This window comes from Notothenia rossii (assembly GCF_949606895.1).
Source record: "Notothenia rossii genome assembly, chromosome: 8".
Lineage (NCBI taxonomy): Eukaryota > Metazoa > Chordata > Actinopteri > Perciformes > Nototheniidae > Notothenia > Notothenia rossii.
The window spans coordinates 44,714,124-44,732,510 of NC_136906.1; the positions used below are offsets into that span (position 1 = coordinate 44,714,124).

An 18,387-nucleotide genomic window follows, 5' to 3' on the forward strand; every position below is an offset into this window, starting at 1 on the left:
AACTTAAATAGTATACATTGGAATGATTTAAAACCTGTTTTTATTTATCCTAATAATTATAAAGGAGTGCCTTGGAAATATGTGTTTACATAATTTGTGGTCAAAACGTTTGAGACCCAATGAGATAACTTAGACTAAAATTAACTATCTAAACACTGAGAGTCCTTTACCTCACTGAGCCTCTCAGTCTGACAGGAGAGCTCTCCTCCACCCTGGTTGTAGAAACATCTACTTCTTATCTCCGTTAGCGCAGCAACACCAGATTCTAATAACAACAGCGCCGGTACCGGTGCACCCTCTCCCTTGCTCGCTCTCTGGCTACCACGCTCGCACTTTGGCTGTGAGCTGCGGGCGCCTGATAAGCCAACATCCCCCACTTTCATCACTTACAGCGCCCACCGTACAGGGCAAATTAAACGTGTAACCGGGGTGAAAAGGGTGTTACATTGACTTAATTATGAATGTTGTTAAATCAAGGCCGAACATTTGGATGAGCGCCAACGGTCAAAAATGTTTTTTCCCTCTCAGAGCTACCAGCGCAGCGCCCCCCAGATCTGGCGCCCTAGGCGACCGCCTGTGTCGCCTATGCCAGTAACAAATACTACAAATCCACATAACAAACAATCAAAAATGAAAAAGGATCACCACTTATTATTATTTTAAGAAAAAAAAAAAAAATAAAGAATTTTGGGTACCTGGCTGGCGCCCCCTAGCAGCGGCGCTCATATTTCAGCAGCGGCGCTGCGCCGCCACTATTTGTATATAGGGGAAACACTGAGGGGATCTAAAGGAATGCTTCAAAATTCAGATTAGATTAATTTCTACCATTTTCTTAAATTCATGGTAGTTTCAGTAATCCCATGGTAATTGAGGACACAAGTTATCTAAATGACTAATGTCATCTTTATGGCTTTCAGAAAGGACAGGAGACCGACAGGTGACTATCAAAGGACTAGCAGCAGCAGCACCTAGTGATGGCAGTTTGACACTGAAGCTTCGAACGGAGCTTCAACCCTGGACTTCCTATTCCATAGAAGCAGTGCTTCGAAGCTTGCTTCAAATCACGTGACATGTGACGTCCGAAGCAGCAACTGCTTCAAATCACGTGACATGTGACGTCCGAACCAGCAACTGCTTCATTTCCTGAATGAATCAACTCACTGGTTCGCCGTCCAATCAGGTGATTCAATGCACTGCCTCGTCTTGATTCTGACAGGTGACAGGTTGAAACAGTTTCACATTTGAGCGCTTCAACACTTTATAACCACTCTAAACAATGCGCAATGTGTGGGTTGTTGTCGTAGTTTGCATTGTTGCTGTTGAGTTGTTGTTGGCATTGTATTTTAATTGGATGATTATAGAGCAAGCCAGGAAGATAAATAGGTCGTTCTGGCTCGTGAAACACTTCGAAATGTGAAGAAGTTGTGAACAAAAAGACAATGAGTAATATAAAAACACTTCAATGGTCTAAGGAATTGATAGCCCAGTGGATAGAGCCGGCGGCTAGGATGCGGCGATATCCTCCGCGCAGCTGGTTCAAAGCTTTGAATAGTTCAACTTTTAATTTTAATACTTTAATAACTGATAAAAGGCCCTCTCCGCCCAAATAAATGTCAAGCACTCTCGAGTCTCTTCTCAATAACCCAATACACACTATTATCAATCTTTAATTGCAAATAGAACATGATATTCAGTCTTAGTGTGTGTGTGTGTATCGAATATTTTTCAAGGCAAAGATGCGTTAAACCCACTGCAGCCTTGCACTTCGCCAGGAGAGGTCGCTGTAACTGAAGCTTCGAGAAATGAACCTATTTCCGACACAATTGTCCAAGTGGTTCGACGCTTCATTCAAAGCTTCATTTTGCCATCACTAGCAGCAGCAGCATGATGATGATGATGTTAAATATGTTGTTTTAGGAACATCCATGGAATTCAATAAACATTGAATAGCATATCATGCAGTTTGTCTGTGCCTTTTCCTCCGTGTTGTCCTGGTTGGCTGTGCTGCCTCCTAGTCCAACCCGGTATAACGGCAAGACGTGAACATGTGACGTTTTACCATGCTGGGAGACGTGAATATGTCACGGTTTTGTCCCTTCAAAACGTGACAGTTACACGGTATTGTTAACCCATGTTAACCAGTGGAGAAATACCCGGAAGTACCAAGCAAAGGCTCTACCGCGCCTATTGGTCGGTTTTTATTTTCAAAATTAGATGTTTTTAATTTATATTGTAATCCTCACACTCGATTTCGCCGATGTTCTTGTGGCCCTAGCTGGTCGACACCTCTTTCAGCAGAAACAAAGGCTACATTCATGTATTATATCGATGTTAATCCCCTTCAAGCGTGACAGTTACACGGTATTGTTAACAAGGAGAAATGCCCGGAAGTGCCAAGCAAATGGTCTACCGCGCCTATTGGTCGGTTTTTATTGTCCAAATTAGATGTTTTTAATTTATTTTTTAATCGTCACACTCAATTTCGCCGATTTTCTTGTGGCCCTAGCTGGTCGACACCTTTTTTAGCAGAAACAAAGGCTACGATGTTAATCCATTTGTGTTGTTGTGGAAATACCGGACGTGACGTTGTGTGATTTCTTAGTAACTGAACTCCGTGAAAAATAAACACCACTAAGGTTCAAGGGTCAAGGGTTTTTGTTATCAGATGCTAGCTACAGTGTAATTTTGGCATTTCAAATCTTAGATCCCGAGCTCCTCCAACAGTGCAACATAATATAAATAGGACATAATAAGAAAATAAATAAAGATAGATAAAAAATAGTGCAAAATGTACCACTTTTGGTTCAAATAATGAAACCAGTAGATTCATTCATTTATTTATTTTTGTTGCCCCAGCTAAATCGATGTTAATCCATTTATGTGGTTGTGGAATTACTGTACTTTACATTGTGCGGTCGCGTAGTAAGTGAACACCATGCTACCGATTACTATCCGATGACCATGAACGCACCGGACATCGGCTACAACCTCCTCTCTGTCTGACTTCGCCAAGCAGGTAATTCCAATATTTTAATGTTTATTGCAAGTAAATCAGTTGTAGTTACATATCTTTTTAAAGCATGAGTTAGCTAAACACATATTAGCTTTACTTGACCGGAGATATGTGAGGTGGTGAGTCCTACAACCCGGAAGTGAGTTAGCATTTTACAACTATTGGTTCCCTCGACTCAGAGTCAATGGGATTTCTCCATAGGATTTTGGAAAATAGCTCGAAATAAGATCTGTGGAAAACGAACCTGCTTGATAAATGCACCTTTTGTTCAGCCGGATAATCTCAACATATCTACCCTACTTTTATAATTTTCGAATCATAAATCTAATGGCCAGAAGCAAAATAGTAACGTTATGCTATAAACGAACTACAGACCATGGATGTATATTAAGAACCTTTAGAATAATTACCTTTAGAAGTACACCAAAACATAACTGCTAACAATGTAAATGCTGTGTTGGAAACAAAGTTAATGTAAGAAAATGTTGAGTTAAATACTTTTGGCACTGTATATACAAAGCTTGGAAAAATGCCTATTGTGGCTGTCATACTTGCATACAGTGGCAACTATTAGTATTGTGAAGAAATGTCATGACAACCATCTACAGACTGTTACTGCATGCTGGTTGTTGTGGTCCTATTTAGGACAAAACTTTCAGAGCTATCCTTGTTCCAGTCCGCCCCTGATTGATTAGTGCTTTAACTCTTAAATTACACCCAATGTTAAAGCTTGTTGATGATATGTGAGATTGTAAATTGTCATGCATTCTAAAGTGTTCACTGTATTTTTTTCTCTCGACAGATACCAAACCAAAGCAAGATCAAACAGCACTTTTAAGAGCCTTTTTCAATTTCTTCTCTTCTCCCTCCTCAGAGCTATATTCCTTACATTTCTTCCTGTCTTCTCCCCATTTTTACCATCTTCATCTCTGTCTCTTTACCACTTTCTCTTTTGTACACACACACACACACGCAAACGCAAACGCACACGCACACGCGCACACACACACACACACACAGGTAGTTGTGCCCACAGGTAAGAACTTAAACTTTTCACGATTTATATATAGCATTACAATCGACTAACAGTGTCATATATTTATCTCTTTGTTATGCAAAACTTACAGGGACATTTAAAATGGTCTTATTTGAGCTGGTAACACAGTAGACAACGTTGCAGTGTATTATACTGTAGTACTGCTATAATTCTAGATTATATTATAAAAACAATTTTATATATAGGATTTCAACAGATTAACATTATCATATATTTTCGTCAAATTCAAGATAGTGCTTTTACAGTGCAATGTCATGGTCAAGCTTGTAAGATAGTAGAAGTTGTGTAACCTTACGTTTCGATGACATAATATTTTACCGCTGAATTTTAGCTTTGCTTTGAAATTGTACTAAAACTAAGTAAGGGGCCATTATTGCATTGATACTAAATTAATTTACTCAAATTAAATAAAAATGCAAGTGTTTTTATTCTATTCTAAACAGGATACAGTTTTTGTTGTAGCTTGGGGACTAGACAAAGGAAAATTAGTCAATATTTGTATTTGATTGCATTCTGAATTTGAAACCCAGTTTTAAATGACCTTGTCTTTTATTTGTCTTTATCTCCAAAAGAATGCCAGGACCAGGTTCCACTTCGAGGCATTGCTCAAGCTGCTGCATGTCACTGAATGTGGTATGCAAAACTTGCAAATTCTGCAAGGCGGTTCAGCCCCGCAAACTGCGCCTTAGCAAACGAATGGACAAGTTTGATACGAAAGCAAACACCTGGGTCCAGGCACAAAAAAAGAATAAAACTTCATCCCACCTGAGGGATCGAGCTGCATTGGTGGTATGTGATGGACTTTTTTTTTTTTTGGCCTGCATGCATAATTAATAACAGCCCTGTACTTGTTCATTCTGGATTTGGAAAAAATATTTACATTTGATACAGAAATGTAATATCTGACCATATCTGATCATAATTACGTAATACAAATCTGCTGCTCAAAGCCCTAGGTAGAAATGGGCTTTGAGCTGGTGCACATTATGCAAATGTCATGACCTGCATGAACTGTGTGCCCCAAAAAAATTGTGACTATATGCACATTCAAGTTTTAAAGCACTGTGTCAGAACACAGCTAAATACATTTGCACTATTTCATCATTTATCCAATTCAACTTACATTCGAAATAGACATTTTCATCAGTGTGTCTGCTCCCTGTCAATACAACTACTGTAGACACAGGGATAAGTTATGTTTATTTAACTTTGGCGAATCATCGCTGAATTTGATTCAATGTAATTGAAAGGTACACTGTGTAATAGAGAGGTTTCTAAATTGCAACCAACTGAGTACCTCTCCCTTTATAAGCGTGTACAAAAACCTACAGTGGCCATCCATTGCCATAACAACATGAAAGGCCTTTTCTAGAGCCAGTGTTTTTTTTCTTCCGATTGAATTACTGTAGTAACACGGCAAAGAGAAGAGAGTGAAATAGACCGGCTCGCTATGTATATATGAAGGGCTTATTCTAAGCTAATCACAACAAAAAATAGTTATAGGTGATTATACACATTAATGGAAACCTAATTATGAATACCATAATCAATTATATCTTATAGAACCCCTATAAATACTCCACAGTGTACTTTAGAGATAGAGATATTATCTCAGTACTGTGATTGAGCCTGTGTGCAACACAGAACATCTAGTTGTAAGGCATCCAAGTGAATACTCACCTTCTAGTAGTACAATTACCCCAAGCACAAGAAAAACTACTGCAGGTGATCAAAAATTGCGACGTTTATGTTGTAGAATGGCTCTAAACTTAATCCCACTTAGAATCTATGGCACTGTTCATAAACCACAGTGCTGCTCCACAAACCTAGATGATATATACAGTGTAAATTCCGCCAAGAGAAATGAGAAATGCAATGAATAATGTTCAAAGCTTCTACTTGCTGATCGCAACAGTCTTAAGACTGTCAATGCATGCATAAAAAAAATGTCTTTGTTATTGCATAGGGTTGAATATTTGTGCAAGCAGTGTATGTGATTTATGTTTAACAACTGGTTTTGCCTTTGCAAATAACCAGGGCATAATTGTTCTGAAATAATGTATATTTTGGTTTGTTGGAAGCTGGAAAAATGTCAGGCCCTTGGAGCCAGAGGCGTCTTGTTCCTAGCCCGGCCTGGAATAAAGAAGGACCTGCTAAGTAATGATGCCAAGGTGCAATGTCAGCAGCAATGCCTCCACCTGCCACCGAAGGATGGAGGTGTTATTTGAATTTGTTGTGAAAGGTATTGTTGTCTGTTAAAGTGAATAAAGAAATTATTAAGTAGGTAGTACTGTAACTTACATTTTTGTAGAATTAACCAATAATGTCATTGGAAATGAAATTAGACACTTAGATGTCGTTTTCTTAATAAAGTTTAGGAGGAGCCCATAGGGGTAATTGACAGCAATTAACTTACACCTCTTCCTTAAATCAAGCATACAAATGGGAGAACTAGTGAATTACATGATGTTGTTGATGCTATCCTAAGCTTATTTTCTTTAATCTAGGTTGGAATCATACAGAGCCTGCAGCAGCCTCCGAAACCCCACAGCCTCCTGCGGAAAACTCGCCAGCCACATCAAGTAATTGCAGAAGTCTATTGTACCACTCTTTTTATTGTTTTCTGACTATATTAGTTATATATTCGGATTTTATAAACAGCCAGGAGCTGACCATTCAAAATGACATTTGTTGAACTGCCTAATGAGACAAATAACGCCTAATAACTTAATGTCATTACTTTTATTAGCACTTATGAGGACATTCCTATTGGTGGGGTTAGAGACCAATGTGTCCTTTTTCTGTGGTAAAATTATGTTTGCATGGTGCATTGAGTGGTTGTACTTGATGCAATATACACTTGTGTTATTTTTGTAAGCTTCAAAGTCATTGTCACTTTTAACAGCAATTTGTATGTTTTACAAATTGTAACCTTTTCTTTTTTAGAAGTCGCCATTGCCACCGCAGACACCCCCACCAAGTCCTCTGGTAAGTAGCACAGCATAGTTCATCGCGAATTCCAGTAAAATAGGAGGTTCTGTACATTGAAGAAGGTGGCGTACATCCATTCTACTCTTTCTACTTCTATGTAGGAAACCTATCCGAGGAGATGTACACCCTGACACTCATCCCTGTCCCAGCTGCAAGCACCTATTCACTCCTTACACCATCGGCTGCGTCCCAGCCAGGGAAGAGGAAGAAGGGTTAGTGTTTTGTTTTGTGATTCATTACATTTTAAATAATGAGTGTTGAGTGTTATTTGCCCTCTGGCATCATGGTTTATAATAATAGCACTTGTCATTTAAATGCACCTTTCAAGGAACCCAAGGTCATTTTACATATACAACAGAGAAACAAATACAACACAATTCACAGATATCTTAGGGAAACCGTCTTTCCATAAATAGGGTGTGATTTGTCATAAAGTCACAGCTGGACGCTAACAAAAAATATTATCAAAGTTATTTAAGTTACATAAAAACTTTTGACATACTCCATATTTGAAGTCAGTAGATCAGGAACATGAAGGGCAAAAATCAACTATAGCCCACAGAGGTTGTGATGCTATCTATGCCCCAGTCTCTACCGTCACTCATTTAACTTTCTTACATCTGTCACAGGTTTGCCCACAGAGCGCTCCCCCTCTCCAAGACTTGCTACCTCTGTAGCAAATGGGTGTAGCAGTACCACAGGTGAAGGGATGAAGAAGAAGAATAAGGGTATGTTTTGTTTTTGTGGTAAATCCTACTGAACAAATAAATAGCTGTATACTATTCTCCCATTCACGCGCAAGTCCTTTTGCACACAAGATATCAGATCCAGGTTTCCATAATCCCTCACTTTTTAATAACCATAAAAAACCATAAAGGTTTGCTCAATGACTTGTCTTTATTTATAAGGTGGTTAGAAATGTTGTTTCATGAAATAAAACAAAAAGGAAGTTGGACACAAATAGGCCACATTGCAGATTAGCTAATGTTCTCTTCCTATATGAAAGTCATTAATCAAATATTCGTCTGGAGGATGTCCAAACCTTTTCTTCATTTGTTTATAACTTCTTATTTGCACCATTTCAGGCTGCAGAAAATGCTCAAGGCAGCAGATATTCAACTACAACGGAATAAAAGACAGAAGGGTAGAGAAGGTAAGATGTTGAAACTGACAGAGCATGAAGCAGCAATGCATTTACCCGTAGTCGCTGATATGGCTAACACTTGTTTTTGTCTGTTTGTGTGCCCGTGTGTAGGGAAGAGAGGAGGTAATGGTCTGCTGGCTGCCTTGCGCATCATGGTGAGAACACAGCTCTTTGGTTAGCTTTTTTTTAGACTGCGTTATAAATAAATGTATTACTTCCTAACTAGTTTACTATCAGGCTTCTACAAAACTGACCCTAAGTAATTTGTTGTTCTATGATAACCCATGCATATGAAATTATACGTGTGTGTGTGTGTGTGTGTGTGTGTGTGTGTGTGTGTGTGTGTGTGTGTGTGTGTGTGTGTGTGTGTGTGTGTGTGTGTGTGTGTGTGTGTGTGTGTGTGTGTGTGTGTGTGTGTGTGTGTGTGTGTGTGTGTGTGTGTGTGTGTGTGTGTGTGTGTGTGTGTGTGTGTGTGTGTGTGTGTGTGTGTGTGTGTGTGAGAACATACCGATTTGTTTTATTAAAACATTTCCCTTTTTGCAACATGGAGTCAAATGCTTCAATATTGTGTCATGAGACACTACTACACCACATTTCAAATAGATATAACCCATGAAATAATATTATAAATATTTAGGGATTGAGATTGTGAAATCTAACAAGTACCTTTGTGTTAATCCGAACAATAAACTGGACTGGTCGGATCACTGCTGCTATCTTCAAGAAGAGACAGAGCAGACTGTACCTGCTGAGGAGACAGGTATTTTGGAGTGCAGGGGGCACTACTTCAGACCTTCCATGATTCTGTGATGGCATAAGCAATCTTTTATGATCTGGTCTGCTGGGGCTGCAACATCTCGGCTGCTGTCATGAAAGTTACATGTAGTTTGGTAACAGCACCAGAATGGACAGGGTGTGCAGACACAGGAGAGCCGAGTCAAGGGTAAAGGAGCTTTGCATTAATTGTATTTATATTGACCCGAATGGTCTACAGATTGAACGGGACTTTAGTGGCACTAGATCTAGGAGTAGGCAATGTAATTTTTTCACCTAGTTGTATCCCATAAGTGTGCATTTTACTGAGATTAAGGAGCTAAAACGATATTCCCTAGTCCTTGATAAACCAATCTGACAACATGAGAATTTCTGTTTCAGTTTGTTCTTAATGGCAACATGACCGCAACAAATGCTCTTTGTACCAAAAGGACAAAAATGTAGATCTGAAATATACACCTACATATAACAACAAAACAGTTTGACGTCCAAGCTGACAAAACTCAAACAAAGTCAACACAAAATGCGGTCATTGATCCTCCTGTTGTGTTCGGGTCAAATCTGACCGATTTACTACTTTCATTAATCAAAACTTTTTTGTTTTACATTCGATTGCATTAAGGTTTATGATCTCTTTCACAGTAGACATTTGAACATATACAATTGCTGATCAGCACTTTCATTGAATTTTTGATGATTTAGTCAACTTTTTAACAACAATGACCGCCATAGAGAAATGGAATTAGTAACCATCCGGATCAGATACAACACACATACACTAGATGTGTTTCCCCCCCTTATGTGCCCATCCCCCCATGTGAATCACACCTGGCACACACAAACACATACACACAGAAGTATTCTCTCCGCTATGTTTGACAAACCCCGTGACGAGTCCTCAAGCTCTGTGATTGGATGTTTGAGTGGCAGTGCGCCGTGGGTTACGCCGAGCGCCGAACAGGCAGCACTTTGAAATGGGATGGAACCACGGCAGACTATTCAAAACTGGATTCGGATGGGTCCACCACCCCCCTCCCCCAACCCGTCCCCAGAACTACACATGCTGGCTATTGTGTGTTTCGCAACCATGTTCGCAACATGTTCTATGGCACGTCTCTACTGGGAATTGTAGTTTTAAAAGACGTTTTAAGAACATAATAAGAAGTTGCCAGTATTAAAACTGTGTACATCCCTGGAGGTTTAGGGGATAGGAAACACTCAAATGTAAAACATATAATTAATAAATGGGTGAAAATTGCTTGTGCCCATAATGGGCAGCATTAATATATATATACCCAGGGGTGCACATAAGTGGTACGCAGGTACGCATGCGCGGCAACAATCTGAAATGCGTACCGTCACTTGTGTCACAAAGCGCATTTGTATATGTGAAGCTTTTCCAGAAGGCGGTTAGATCATCGGACGACGGAGTTGGTCTCCGTGTGCACAGACAGGGCTGCTGTTAACGTCGGCCTGTACAGCAGCACTGCGCTAAAACAGCTGATCACAACGTTCACACGCTCTGTGGTCACGAAGCTCTGCACTCTACTACTGTGTTCTTTATTTATTGATTGTTCAATACCTGACAAGGCCGGAAATGAAAAACTTTGGTCGCAGGTTCCTCAACAGTGTATCACAAGACATCTATCAATATGTGTGTATACCTCCACCATTAAACTGTCATATTCTGCACATTTCTTATACTATCTACATACATCTTATATAAGAGTATAATACATATGTATAATATCAGTTAAAATAAGTGCTTACACATACAGTAGTTAACATTGCAGGAAAGCAATATATTAGTACTTTGTCAGGCTTAATATGTATACCCCCAAAGCTTTTTTCTTATTCAAAAGAAGACCTTAACCTAAAGTATTCTTTAATGTTTAAATAAAGCCTTATTAGTGTGTCTGACTGTGTCTCCTATTAATATCTAATAATAAAAATAATAAAATTCAATAACGTGATTTAACCACTAGGTGTCCCTTTCTATCAGCTGTGCACCTTTATGGTGTAAATACAGCCTATCTACCAATTGGATCAAATATAAAAGTCAGCCAAATTAGTATTGATACTGCAAGACGTATTGTGTGAAAAGAAATGCAAGATGTTGTTTAATTGCTGATATATTTATGATCCACGTCACATATTCAGTTTCGGCGGCAGTTCTTCATGTTTGTCTAGAAGTCTTCTCATCAAGGCTCTATAAATAGAGAACTACGGCAGATATGTAATATTTAATCCAGCCGAACCGTGTATTACAATGCCGTTATGTGATGACTTTCAAAGAGAAAAGCAAGCACACTCAGAATAAAGTATTATTTTATTCTTTTAAAATGTTTTCGGATTTCACATCAACAGGAAGTCCGGTTAACTAAAATGTCCGTGCGGAACAATACCCCAACCCATAGATCCGTGGGTGAATAATGTCAATGATAGCAATCACCACATTACACACATTCCTTCACATTTTGATTTACATTAAAGTATTTCGTGAGGCCTTCTAAAATGTTTTTAAATATAATTATATATAATATAATTAATATGTTAGCTTATTCTGTGGTATGCATTTTGTTTAGCTGCTATGCCACTTTAGCTGTAACAAGCGGAAATGTCCCCGCTGTTGGACTAATAAAGGATTTCTGATTCTGATATGAGCCAGTTGAGGTGTTGCACAGGGTGTCGGAACTTGGACACACTTGTATGTTTTCTTATATGTAGCTGAATGCTGTTGTAATGGTACATTCAGAGGGTGTGACGAACATTGAGACTCCTGTGACAAGCTGGTTGATGGAAAATTAGTTTATTTTAATACAATTAGTTATGAGAAACATTAATAAGACAAGATATGAGCCAGTTGAGATGTTGCACATGGGTGTCAGAACTTGGACACAGCTTACATTGCCTCTTATATGTAGACGAATGCTGTTGTAATGGTACATTCATAGTGTGAGAAACATGACAATAAATGTAGTATTTTGTTAACTTGTGTACCTGTTTTACTTTAAGAAAGCCAGGTGAATACCTGTCGGACTATGGGTATTGGATAACATCTGTCCAGTTTGAAGGAAGTGGGCTAAAATAGCATTTATTTAATCAGATAACAGATATGTGAACATCAACAAAGAAATTAGTGAGTTGACATGGTTTGTGAACTTCAATTCATATAGAATTTTTATTTTGTGTGTTTTTTTGCGCATATGTATCCCAGTTCACAAAGGGTAAACAACACACAAGTTCCAGGCCAATCGTTACAGAGTTTTCAATATAGAAGTGATTTAGCCAATCAGAATGCAGATCCTGCAGCACCGGAGGCAGGCTTTACTGCACTCGCAATGTGACAGTGAAGGGAGAGTTCTGCTTCTGAAGATAATAACTCAGATAAAACCGTAGTAACTCAATATAATGTTTTCAACCCTAAACGGCAACACTTTGTAGTTGTAGGTAGGTGTGTGTGTGAGTGTGAGAGAGGGCCTGCTCACGGAAAGCTGGTTGCTGACACAGAAGGACTCCCGAATAGGTGAATTGTGGTTAAGAAATAAAAAATAGAGAAAGTGCATCTCTGTCAGCAAAGCTTCTGTCAGTCAGAGGGTTAGGTAAAGGTTGAGATAGTTATCTTGTGAAGAGAATTAACTAAAATACAATACATAGCAATGTTTGAACCAACCTTAGTCATGGGTTTGTTTTAAATACAAACGTTTACATATTCCTCACAAGCCACATTTTTAAGGATTGTTCAAGGCAATTCATTCCAGAATGTTCACTTAGTTCAAAGAAGCAACATGCATAGTAAGATAACAACTTTTTTTCACATTATTTGAAGTGAGAAGTTGTGTGTGAGAGTGCACACAATGTTATTGTTTGACGATAACTGGCCTCTGGTCTTAATACTGGTAGGAGAGGTTAAGTACATTTCAGTCAATATCATGGTGTGTGACATTAACAAGAATTCTGACTAAGCAGAGGTATGTGTGTCTGTGTGAGGGAGGGTGTGTCTGAGTGTGTGGGTCAATTATTGTAAATGTCGAGATGTTCATGTTCTATGTGTGAGAGAGACTGGCACATAGAGGGAGAGACTGAGGGAGCACACAGAAAGGAGAGAGAGAGGTGGGGGGACATACACCCAGCATGTGTGCCTATCTGTATGATGTGGCTCTTTACAGTAACGCAGGGAAATTATTGGCTCTCAACCTCTAACTGGTTGGCCACCCCTGCTGTACACCCTAGTGTCCTTCAGGGTAGTGTGGGGGAGAGAGGCGCTGTACCCCAGCATCCTTTCCTCAAGGAGGGGGTAGGGTGGGGGAGAGAGGCGCTGTGCCCCAGCGTCCTTTCCTCAAGGAGGGGGTAGGGTGGGGGAGAGAGGCGCTGTGCCCCGGCGTCCTTTCCTCAAGGTGGGGGTAGGGTGTGTGTGATGTCCTCATCAGGGTCTTCCTCACTCATCACTGATGTCACTGTCTTGGTCATGGTTCTCCACAGAATCATCAGGCCATTGAGGGGCACTTGGTCCGATTGCCAGGCTGTAGGCCGAAGAAAGATGCTGGATGTGTGTGTCCACGTCAGCAAGTCTTTTCTTTAGAAGACTAGCTAATCCATCTCTCCCTTCTTGAGTCATGTCTAGGGCAGAACATAGAGAATAGAATAGTGAAAAGGCATCTCATTTTTGTTACTAGTACACACTGTGGATGTTAAGTAGTATCTGGTTATGGCATCATGGAATTTACCACTATGTCCTCCACTTGACACATGTTGCATCTGCATCCTGATCTTGTCAGCCTGACTTCTCAGATAAAGGCAGTGCTGCCTCATCTCCCTCACAATTATGGCCCTCTCCTCCACAAGTCTCCTTTTGCCCATGTAGGCATCAAAGACTTTTTTTTGGGCCAAAATGGACACCGATTCTGAAGAGAGAGGAACAGCAAGCATACCATTACCGACCAAGACATGCACCAGTAGGATAAGTGACCGGTCATAGTCCATTGACTGGAAAGCTGGTGTTATAGGTCTTGCTTAGTGCCAGAAAATAAACATATTATATAAACACAAACAAGAGAAGCTCTTACCATCACTTTGCACTTCCCATGGCCATATTAGACTGTCTGTTGTTTGCTGTTCTGCAGACAGTCTTCTCTCCATCTCTTCTTCCTGGATTTCTCCTTCAGGAGGCTGTCCGGTGTTGTACTGACGTATTGCCGCTAAGAGTTTGGTCTTTTCCTCCCTTAACCTTTTGCGACGCAACTGCCAAATCTTATTGCTGTCTATATGATGTAATTGTAAAAAAGATTACAGAAACAATGTTCAATGGAATTTTTTAATTACATGACTGCAACTGAATAATAATAACTTACCAGTCTGTCTATAGAGAGGCAAGCTTTCTTTTGGCACAGCCCTAGAAATAGCTGCTCAATGGACATCTGGAGAGACTGATTGTCGCCTGATGTGTTGTCTTGGGTAAATAAAAAGAAACACAGTTTGAGGACAAAGAAAACATAGGTGTTAATACTATACGTTAAATAACAATGTTGTCTTATCAAGTTAGGAAACAGCATACCGTTTGTTGCCCAGTCTCTAACATCATTAACCCATTGTTGGACTTTGTCCTCAGGGCATCCAAGCTCTTCGCAGGTGTCCTTCATTTTTTGAGTCTCACCCTCCAACATTGCGATTGTCTGTTGTAAAAAAGATGTTGCCGATACAGATGTATTTTCCAGATTTTCACCCAAATTTCCATACATTTTCATGTCTTGAAAACAGTAATTAATCATTCAAACTTTTCCAGACCTGCGCAAGCACTCAGTATCCAACACTTTACCAGCTTGGACAATTATTTGTTTGTGACAGGTTTGCACATTAGTCTTACAAATCTAATCTTGTCATGCCTATACTTACATGGCCAATTACCTTGACATATCTCTTGGCCAACACGACATGAAGGTTTTCCTGCTTCCGTCTGTTCCATCCCATTGCATGGACAGTCAACATGTGATTGCGAGCTGTTTTTAAAAGTAAAATTGACAAGCAGATAATATAACTTGGGTATTTGGAAATCAACTCATAAAAACTCTAGTACTGTTGAAACAGACTACATCAAAGACAAAGATAAAGTAAAGTAAGAGATGGATAATAACTTCAAGACAGAATTATGTTGGTCTAATGACAAGAGGACATACCTGATTTTGTCATGTACTTAGTTGTGATGGCACAACGTGACAGAAAGCTGTTCACCATCTCCACTTCTTCCCCGGCCGTCGAACCAGCACCCTCCAAATTTCTCCCACTCCACACAATCTAACAAATACACATATATTATATGTCATAGATTAATAAAATAAAATTCTTACAATCACAATAATATAAGAGTGGGCCTACCTCACACTTTGTGGAATGGGCCTCGGCATGCATGACCGAGAGAAACGGTTGCATGCTCCGCAAAGGTCGCAGTTCTGGCATTGTCTTTGCCACTTTCTCGAGGTAGGGCCAGTATTTACAAGCAATATCTGTGAAAATGCACGTTTGTAGCTTGAAACTGCGTTGGAAGGAACAAGAGGTAGGCAAATATTTCTCCTCGGAACATGTTGAGAGCTTTCAGTAGCACTCCATGTCTACATACAGCCACCTCTAAACCCTCTTCATCAAGCCTGCTGGCTCTTCTTGCTGTCTCTCGAGCAGCTGACCACTGGCTGGTACCACATGTACCCCTTTTCCTGGCGTCTACAATTAAAGACATTTTAATGTTACACTCTCAAAACAAGTAAAGGCTAGAAAAATGATAGGAAAAAAAATGTTGTGCTTACACATTTTATATTTGTTCTGACTTTGTCAACAAAGTCTGTGACAGCCGAGTCTTCCATGATGAACGGCCCTTTAAAAAGTGGTTCATCGATCCTAAATTCAAAAATAAATATTCAATTCATTATTATCATCATTGATAGGCTACTTCTTAAATTCAATTGACATACTAAAAAGATGTACCTCTGTGACTGTCGGAAACGGTACTGTTTCCTATTCTCATCCACTGACACGGCCAACATTTTGGGAGTAGAAGCTGGGCATGAGAAGGGTTCCTCACACGTCATTTTCTGGCACTCGTACTGGCAGGCCATATACTCCAGAAAGCTTCTTTGGAAGACATCTTCATGGATTTTTCCTGTCTGGAAGTTTGAGAAGCAAAATTGTTACCTTACACATGTCAGAATAATACGAGGAAACAGGAAGACTTTCACAGTGGTTGGAGGCAAGAGGGGGGCTATTAGGAGTATCCCTAACACACGATATCCTAAAGTGAAGGTCAGGTTAGGATTGGCAGATGCTGGAAGAGAAGGAGCATTATTTCAGCTTTCTCTACAGTACAATACAATACATAATCCTATTTTTTCCCACAGAAGAGCACAATGTTTTTCATCATACAAATTGTGTTCTTCAGTAAAGAACAACATTTGGATTATGATATGTTTGATCTTATACAATATGTCCTACATCTACCAGTGCTAGGTTTTTAGCTCTAATGTAACACTAGTTAAACTACTTTCAGTAACATTGTAAGCTTTTCAATTTAGTTATTTTGAAATAAACATATTTCCAATCAACATGTTTCATCTACACAAAATAAAATGCATCCTTTCACAATGCCCTCTACTTATGCAATACTCAGTGAAAGTCATCTTACCCTTCCATAATGCTGTGTCCTCCGTTCCAGCATCTGTAAAAAGGCCTGTCTGGACAAACCTGGTGCCACAGTCTTCAGGTCCTCAAAAGATTTGAAGACATCCGTGGAATATAACGTGTCTCCGTTCACAGAAGCTGGGCAGTAACCGCTTCTAATGAGGTCTCCCCAATCAGGTGTCCATTCGTAATGGCATGTGTTGCACACCCTCTTGGGGAGATGCAAATCATAACGCCCTAATAACAAATACAGTTTAGTAAAAACAATCACATTCATTACCTGTATTAGGGTGACGAAAATAACACTTAAAATCATACCATTAATGCAGACGAAAATGACAGGCCTGCCTATAGACTCTGTAACACCTTCCAGGGTTACACGAGTGTGAAGGCCTACCAGTGGGCAGGAGACGATCTGTGAAGAGAGGTTCAAAATATGTCTTAAACTACCAGCACATTAGGAAAGTTATAAAATAACCACTTGGGGCTAAATTGTGTTAAGTGAAATACCTTGGTGTCTCAAAGTGAACATGTCATTTGTCTTGACTAGGGACATTGTTGGGGGAATACATTTGAAATATCCTTCATTGAAGGACTCCCTGATATGAAGGGTGTGTACAGATGTAGCACTGAATTTCAGACTCCAGCTTACAGCTTCCTGCCTACGACCTGCCAAAGACCAGTATAGAGGAATGTTAAGCCCTCCCACTATTTTCCAAGAGGGCGTTGCCAGATTTTCAATTTCAGGTTTTAACCAGGAGATGGCGCTTCATTCACAAATACAGAAAGACAAGTTTCATGGACTTTCAGTTGTGTTTTGAAGAGCATTTGAACACATCAATATTTTAGATCAACTAAAGTATATCTAATCTTGTAATTCAATAATATATAGTCTTTATATATTAAATAATCATAATTATAATGTAACTGTTTACATTACACTTCTTTATTTGTTATGCTCATACTTTAACCTTTACAATCGTTTGCTTTAATATGCAGTTTATTTTTGTGTTTGCTTCCTCCTGCTCCCTTTCGGACACATACTATATGATTTATTATTATTATTAATATAAAGATATTATTAAGATAAGATAAGATGTTACTTTATTGATTGAACATTTTAGTTTAGAATGTGCTGTCCCACGGTAATTCAGAAGGCTCACAGGTCACATTCCGACCATTATTTAAAACAATAGGTGCTTTCACACCTTCTACAGTTTGATTTGTATAGAGGGAGCTCTGTCAGTTTTCGAATTACCCATTTGCTTTCGGGGAGCCCTATTTTTCAGAGTACATCCTGCTACTAAATATGTCACACGCACGCTCTGTTGACTGGCGCAGCAGCGCGGATGCGATCAATTGCTATAAAAACACTCTTCTACTAATACAGATGGTGTCACTATGCCGGCGGATGTGGCCGTTGTTGAAGCCTCTTCAGGCTCCGCATCGGCAGGCTTCTCCTTCGGTGTGGAGCTGTCAAGCTCGACCCTAACGCCGCTTACAGCCGGCCAACTAAAAGTTGTTTTCCGTTCACGTTGTCATTTTTAGACTCCTTCGCTTCTTTGCTTGTGAATCCAAAAGCTGTGACGCTTGGCTGTTTTCGTTTTGCCATATTTTTTTATTACAAAGCCAGAGTTAAAAAAATATCAATATGAACATTTCAAATACCGCGCCGGCATCACCGCCATAACCGCCATAACCATAGCAACGTAAGTAAGAATGCAGCGCCGCCACGTACAGATG

The 18,387-nt window shown here is 39.6% G+C and overlaps 2 protein-coding genes across 12 annotated transcripts; one reads left to right on the plus strand and one right to left on the minus strand.

Annotated features, from left to right (window-relative positions):
• The first annotated feature begins 2,598 nt into the window (after window positions 1-2,598).
• On the plus strand, window positions 2,599-13,180 carry LOC307014218 (uncharacterized protein). Of its 2 annotated transcripts, XM_079642050.1 has the most exons (11): window positions 2,599-3,016; window positions 3,816-4,049; window positions 4,643-4,859; window positions 6,152-6,312; window positions 6,578-6,652; window positions 7,017-7,058; window positions 7,163-7,273; window positions 7,691-7,789; window positions 8,147-8,214; window positions 8,317-8,360; window positions 8,930-13,180. In XM_079642050.1, coding segments are annotated over exons 4-11 (522 nt in total). In that variant the 5' UTR covers window positions 2,599-3,016; window positions 3,816-4,049; window positions 4,643-4,859; window positions 6,152-6,230; the 3' UTR covers window positions 8,931-13,180. The 2 variants fall into 2 exon arrangements, with proteins under 2 accessions (XP_079498176.1, XP_079498175.1); XM_079642049.1 differs by lacking the exon at window positions 8,930-13,180 and having other exon boundaries at window positions 2,600-3,016; window positions 8,317-8,748.
• A 165-nt stretch (window positions 13,181-13,345) lies between these two features.
• Window positions 13,346-17,472, minus strand: LOC307014466 (uncharacterized protein). Of its 10 annotated transcripts, XM_079642387.1 has the most exons (8): window positions 15,955-17,472; window positions 15,777-15,867; window positions 15,352-15,693; window positions 15,153-15,270; window positions 14,872-14,975; window positions 14,534-14,651; window positions 14,331-14,428; window positions 13,346-13,883 (listed from the first exon to the last, which is right to left on the minus strand). In XM_079642387.1, the coding sequence occupies exons 3-8, from the start codon at window positions 15,430-15,432 to the stop codon at window positions 13,803-13,805; spliced, it is 600 nt and encodes a 199-aa protein (XP_079498513.1). In that variant the 5' UTR covers window positions 15,433-15,693; window positions 15,777-15,867; window positions 15,955-17,472; the 3' UTR covers window positions 13,346-13,802. The 10 variants fall into 10 exon arrangements, 5 of the variants coding, with proteins under 5 accessions (XP_079498513.1, XP_079498511.1, XP_079498512.1 ...); XR_013801228.1 differs by adding an exon at window positions 14,046-14,240 and having other exon boundaries at window positions 14,872-14,932; window positions 15,352-17,472; XR_013801229.1 differs by having other exon boundaries at window positions 13,346-13,599; window positions 13,707-13,883; window positions 15,352-17,472.
• Window positions 17,473-18,387: the final 915 nt, after the last annotated feature.

Bases quoted from the DNA above. Each gene is read 5' to 3' on its own strand.
- LOC307014218 (XM_079642049.1), top strand. From the start codon at position 6,231: ATGATGCCAAGGTGCAATGTCAGCAGCAATGCCTCCACCTGCCACCGA. The intron at 6,653-7,016 runs GTAATTGCAGAA...TTTCTTTTTTAG, and splicing joins AAACTCGCCAGCCACATCAA to AAGTCGCCATTGCCACCGCA. The intron at 7,274-7,690 runs GTTAGTGTTTTG...CATCTGTCACAG, and splicing joins GCCAGGGAAGAGGAAGAAGG to GTTTGCCCACAGAGCGCTCC.
- LOC307014466 (XM_079642385.1), bottom strand. From the start codon at position 15,432: ATGCCAGAACTGCGACCTTTGCGGAGCATGCAACCGTTTCTCTCGGTC. The intron at 14,652-14,871 runs GTAAGTATAGGC...TTTTTACAACAG, and splicing joins ATGTCAAGGTAATTGGCCAT to ACAATCGCAATGTTGGAGGG. The intron at 13,884-14,330 runs GTAAGTTATTAT...CTCTCTCTTCAG, and splicing joins GCCTCTCTATAGACAGACTG to AATCGGTGTCCATTTTGGCC.